At 44.8% G+C, this 5,732-nt stretch overlaps 1 protein-coding gene across 1 annotated transcript; it reads left to right on the top strand.

Annotated features, from left to right (window-relative positions):
- The first annotated feature begins 669 nt into the window (after positions 1-669).
- LOC148014386 (uncharacterized) lies at positions 670-5,452 on the top strand. Its single transcript, XM_087666859.1, has 4 exons — positions 670-2,029; positions 2,955-3,227; positions 3,741-4,330; positions 4,943-5,452. The coding sequence occupies exons 1-3, from the start codon at positions 1,409-1,411 to the stop codon at positions 4,197-4,199; spliced, it is 1,353 nt and encodes a 450-aa protein (XP_087522985.1). The 5' UTR covers positions 670-1,408; the 3' UTR covers positions 4,200-4,330; positions 4,943-5,452.
- The last annotated feature ends 280 nt before the right edge of the window (positions 5,453-5,732 follow it).

Genomic DNA, 5,732 nt, shown 5'->3' with positions numbered 1-5,732 from the left:
AAGCCTTTAGCGGTTGCAGTATAGTCCAACTCCACCTCGGAAGCATTCTCAGAGTTCAGCTTCTTGCCCTACAAACCATTAGCAATTTGCATAGCTTTAACCCATTGTTTCCTTACTTGGAAGCCCTAATGCATGCAAGTAGGGAAGGGCCACACATGGCACTTAGGTGATGTAATGAGCCTTAATAATAAATTGTGATGGCTAGTGAATTTTCTTTTTAAGGCTCACATAATTTCCACCCTTCCTTTAAGGGTAAGAGCCAGGTTGCCCCAAGTTGAGCGGGGGCAAACGACTCTAATGTTGGCTCCACTCACCCTAAAGTCACACCATAGTGTGAACAAGGAGAGGAAACTTAATAAAAGACTTAATTATAGAAGCCAATGCACAGTTCAAGGGGGATGAGAAAAAGGGACTATGAGCTGATCGGTTGCATGCCTATCCACGTTCTCTGATCATCCCAACAGGAAAGCTCGGTTGCAGACTGCAATTCACCATGTTAACCTCTACTAACACCTTGTTTTTCATAGGTGCTAATAAGGCCGGATACACACCGAGCTGCGGACGGACGTGGGTGCGAGCCAGCTCTAAAGTGGCTTGGAAGGGCATTGCAGTCTTCAAAACCAACGCCCACATGTTGCAAAGCAAGGGACACGTTGTAGTATTGATCGTCACATCTTACAAGGTCAACCGTCGGTGAAAACAGGTTACAGGACCACCCCGAGTCCCGACTGGAAGATTCATATTTCACAGGCGTTATAGTACAGCTGGGCGTTGACGGAGGGTGAGAAGGTTAGAACAATTAAATCATGTGACCAGCAATGATCATTGACTTTGGATAAGAGGAAGCAGGAGAAGAAGAAGAAGAAGAAGAAGAGGAGGAGGATGGAGCAGGACATGGTGAGATCACGACACATGAGCTGCCTGCCGTTGCCCCAGCATCATCTTAAATCACTCCCTTCTGCATTTTACCAGCAGTATCACAGCAAGGCGGTTCACTAGCACATCAAGCGCGATACATACTAAATCGAATTATCAGTTGATCATACATCTGTGCTGCTTCTGCCTCTGATACTGTCTAGTCAAGCCATCAGTCAAGCTCCAGCTGGAGGACCATCCACCAGTCCTGCTTCTGCTGCTTCTGATAGAGGCTAATCCAAGCAATCAGTCGAGATTCACACCGATCCATGCATCAGTGCTCGTTCTGCTTCTGTTACAGGCTAATTCGAGCAATTGGTCGAGGTCGAGCTCCATTCTGATCATGCATCAGTGCTGCTTCTGCTTCTGATACCGGCTAATTCAAGCAAATCAGTCAAGCTCCACAGGCTACATCAAGCGACTAGACAAGCTCCATAATCATACATCAGTGCTTCTGCTCAATTTCTGACGTTTCTGGTCAAGTGCGATTCATATGTCCATGGCACTCACCTTCGCAGAGCTGAAGAAGGTAGCCAAGCTTCGCCATGAGAGGCTCTCTGCGAGGAAGAGGGCCGGGGTATCCCGCTTCTTCGAGGATCTGGACGCCAATGGCGATGGCAAGATCAAGCTCAGGGAGCTCCGGAACTCCGAGGCCATGCCCGATCTCAAGGATGAATTCATTATAAACCTGTTCTATGGCCTCGACGAGGATGGCAAGGGCTACCTTGATTATGATGACTGCATTGCCCTCTACTACCTGCGCCTCCACTGTAGCCGCGCCTGCAGATCCTGTGGCCAGAATATCCCCCACGGCCTTGGCTACACCTGTTACGCCTGCTTCACATCGTCCTCGCACAGGCCCTTCGTGGTCTGCCTCGACTGCTTTGCCGAGAATCGGTTCACACATCATGAACACCCCCCTGCTGACATTCTCCATGATTTTGAATTCCATGATCAACTGTGCCGCGATGCCGCCGCCCCCCGTCCCGAAGCCCCCACCCCCACCCCCACCCCCGCCCCCGCCCCCGCCCCCGCTCCCGCTCCCGCCCCGCCCCCCACAACCAACCCCCGACCTGCAGATCCACCTTCGGCAGTGCAAGCAACCACTGTGCAGGTAAATGATGCCTTATGCTCTCTATACTGTACTCTTGAGATTTGCAGCCTTAAGCAAAAGGCATTAAGCCTTTTTAAGTGCAGGTATCTCGCAACTACAAAGAGGTTTTAGCCATTTTCCAGTGTGAGAAACCCTATCGTATGCCCATATTCTAGTGTCAAAACCATCAGGCCCTGCAAGGGAGCCATAGTGCAGGCATCTCTCAGGACCAACCATCACCGAACGTTTGTAAAGCTCGGCAGCATTCTGAGTAGCCAAAATATAAAGGCACAACATGTGCATACTCTCAGCCTTCCATTTATGCTGCTCTGGATTTCGCGTTGTTAATCAGTGATCCAACCAACTCGAGGTGTTATTCCCAATCTATGCTGCCTATAAATCAATCTAAAGCAACAATACAGATAATGATAACTCATACCCCTGCCACCCACGTCCAGCGCAAAATTACAGCTTAACAGTTTCTTGATAGCCTGGTATTCTACTCCCTTGCTCTCGTAGTGTAGAACACAGCTGCTAAATTTGTTCCATCCAGATGCCATCTTTACTGCGCATTGGCACCCAATTTTTTTGACAGATCACATGACTTAATATTGTATCTGATATATCCAAAGCCTCAGCTTATATATTGGCTTAGACTAAGGTGCAAGGGCTAATGGCTACGTATGGGAAGCATTTCATCCCTTAAAATTTCCCAACATCAGACAAAGGCTTTGAGGCTCTGTGATGAAAAAGAGTCCTTAGGCTAGCTCAATCGGCAAAACTGCTTAAGGGAATCCTAGAAGACATTTCTGTCCATATGGTTTTTCAATAACACTTGTTTGTAGACCTTGTGAGCTCCACTTAGTGTATGTACTTTTGTGTGCTGTATCAGAACAACTTATGTCTGTGAGTAATTGTTGTTTCTGTACGGCTGATTGCCTTGCAGGAGTTTGCTAATATGAAACAGTGTGTAGCCTGTGGAGATGTGCATAAAGTGACTGCAAGTGGATTCATGTGCGACGTCCACATGGCCAAGATGAGGGGGACAGAGGATCAATTTGTTTGTGAATGGTGCTTTTCTTACTTCTGCTCCAGATGTGGTAAATCCTTCAGAGACAGCAGCACTCGTGCAGAGCCTGGGAAATGGCTACAGAAATGTACATGTGTCAGCTGCCATAACTCCCGAAGCACATCTGATATTTATCACTCAACCTTACAGGTAACTACTGGACAGAGATCACACCATGCTAATGATTCCAACTGTGAAAGTCTCCCTCTAATAAATTAACAGTTCAACAATCTCAGCCATGGTAGAAACATAAGGACAGAAGTCTACTTTGACATAGATCAACGTGTAGATGTTTCTAGACTGATGAGCTACAAGATTTGTGAGCTTGCCATGTTTGCAGCCCTTTGTTGAGTTTGTATCCTTTTGGTTTGCTTGAAACTGATCATGCAAGGAGGAGAAAGGCATGCATCATCCTGCTGTCTTTTACCAGAATACATGCACAGAAAGACGTGGCAATGACCATGTATGCACATTTCGTACACATTGCATGAGCAAGTGCACACACACACACACACATATAATTGGGATCCTCAGGTCCATAAGGCAACACATCATACATGAGTTCATAAATGTGTGTACATTATTTGGTATGTGCAGGTTTGAGACAGAGGATTGATATCCTGGAAATGTGGATTTTATTAACCAGTGATTGTGGTGTGGCAGAATCTTCAAGAGCTGCTAAAGAGGGATAAGCTGTTGAGTGACTGCAGGACATGCAAGATCAAGTGTGCAAAGGGAACACTGTTCTGGGTAATAAATGGGACGAATGTCTCGCAGCTGCTGCCGCAACCGCGACTGCAGGCGCAGCCACAGGCCCCTGAGAGGGTATCCTCAGTGGGAGTGGGCTTTCCAGCGTATATGCAACCGAGGGTAAATGCGAGTCCGGGAATGCCGATGCCCAATGCGAGCGCTCCTGCAGGGCTGCCAGCTAGGTTGAGCGATGGAGGGGGGGATCACCTCAGCCTCAGCCGCAGTTTCAGGCTCGGCCTCGGCCTCAGCCTCCGCCTCAGCCTCAGTCTCAGCCTCAGCCTCAGCCTCAGCCTCAGCCAAGTAAATCCAACTCCAATGTTGTGGGGAACATCATCGAGGGCATCAAGGTGCTCAACCGTGTCGTGGGCATAGTTGACAAGGTTGCCAATGGCAGCTTCAGTGATGGATCAGTAGCAGGAGGAGGAGGAGGAGGAGGAGGAGGAGGAGGAGGAGGTGACTCTCTCTTCAGTGTTTATGTCGACTCTTCCTTTGACTCAAATCAGGTTATGTAGCCACCTTCATCCCTACACATGTATCTTATTGTATGTGCTTAAGTACTGATGATCTCTTTTAAGCACTAATCATCTCTTTGAACACTAGCATGCGCTGCCTTTGTCCTTTAACTCAGCATGTGGACAACTTGGTTTTCTAAACTTTTAAATTTAACAAGTGGTTTCATGTGCTTTGTGCATGTGTTTATATGATGCTTTACAACAAATCTGGATAGGCTAGATGTTAGCTTCCTTGGCTTCTAAACAATCTACTAAAATTGCTAGGTTAGAAAACTTTTAGGAGTTTGGTTTTCCTTCTTTGTCCTATATATTTATAATTTAAATATTTATAGATGTTAGCTTCCTTGGCTTCTAAACAATCTACTAAAATTGCTAGGTTAGAAAACTATTTAGGACTTTGGTTTTCCTTCTCTGTCCTATATATTTATAATTTAAATGCATATATATGATTAGTGGGCATGCTAATCTGAGTTAATGTGTAGTGTATGTTAACAAATTGTGTCTATATACAATTAGTAGGTATACTCAAATGATATGATTAGCAAACAAACTCACATTATTGCCTTGACATCTGAAAGCTGAATTTTGTGTCACATACTGCAGAATTAAGGTCAATGGTGATGGACAACCAGACGCAGACAATGAAGGTTCATGGTTTAATCCAGCCGATAAACAAAGGAGTGTCAAATTCTTGGAACAATGGAACGTAGGTAGCCAAATTCCAATATGCAAAATCCGTATCCAAAGAGATGTTATCTCTTTCCATGCAAACTCACATTGTTATTTCCTTACTCTCAATCTTCTCTCCACACTAGGGTTACTTATCTAATGTACATGGATTGATACTTACTTTCCTCATGTAGATGGATGGATACTTTCTTGATGTAGATGGATTGAAAGTTATGATGGTGCAATGAAATCAGTGTTGCAATATTATACCTCATACTATTAGTTACTTGGGCATTGCTTACCCAACTTCACAAAACATAATGCACATGATTTATGTGCATTTGATATGCAAAAGCAGGTACCATGGGTGGGTGTAATACCTCATATGAGTGCTAACAGAAACAAGCATTTTAGTGTGTTTGTATCAGCTGGAACTTTAAATTACGAGTTGGAATTTTGTTATGCCCCTAATAATAATAGTGGATTTTTAATTATTTTAGTTATAAAATTGGTATCTCATATATATTTTGGACATTAAAATTGGTTGCTTTGTGAAGTTGCCTTTATTTTTACCAATTAAGGAGAAAGTTTAATCTCGTAAGGACTTCCTTGCATACTTTGTGTGCATAAAGACAATATTACCCTTGTCTCACACTCTGTAAATTGACCAAACACTAGGGGTGTTACATAAATGTTGACGGTAAAGGCACCTCCACCTAGCCGC

Source organism: Lygodium microphyllum, chromosome 25, assembly GCF_053477565.2.
Source record: "Lygodium microphyllum isolate KBCC chromosome 25, Lygodium_microphyllum_v1.1.10, whole genome shotgun sequence".
In the NCBI taxonomy this organism is placed as follows: domain Eukaryota; kingdom Viridiplantae; phylum Streptophyta; class Polypodiopsida; order Schizaeales; family Lygodiaceae; genus Lygodium; species Lygodium microphyllum.
This window is presented reverse-complemented; position numbering and strand designations above follow the sequence as displayed.

Coding starts and splice junctions, on each gene's coding strand:
- LOC148014386 (XM_087666859.1), top strand. CDS start 1,409: ATGTCCATGGCACTCACCTTCGCAGAGCTGAAGAAGGTAGCCAAGCTT. Junction 2,030..2,954: donor TGCAAGCAACCACTGTGCAG/GTAAATGATGCC, acceptor ATTGCCTTGCAG/GAGTTTGCTAATATGAAACA. Junction 3,228..3,740: donor TTTATCACTCAACCTTACAG/GTAACTACTGGA, acceptor GTGGTGTGGCAG/AATCTTCAAGAGCTGCTAAA.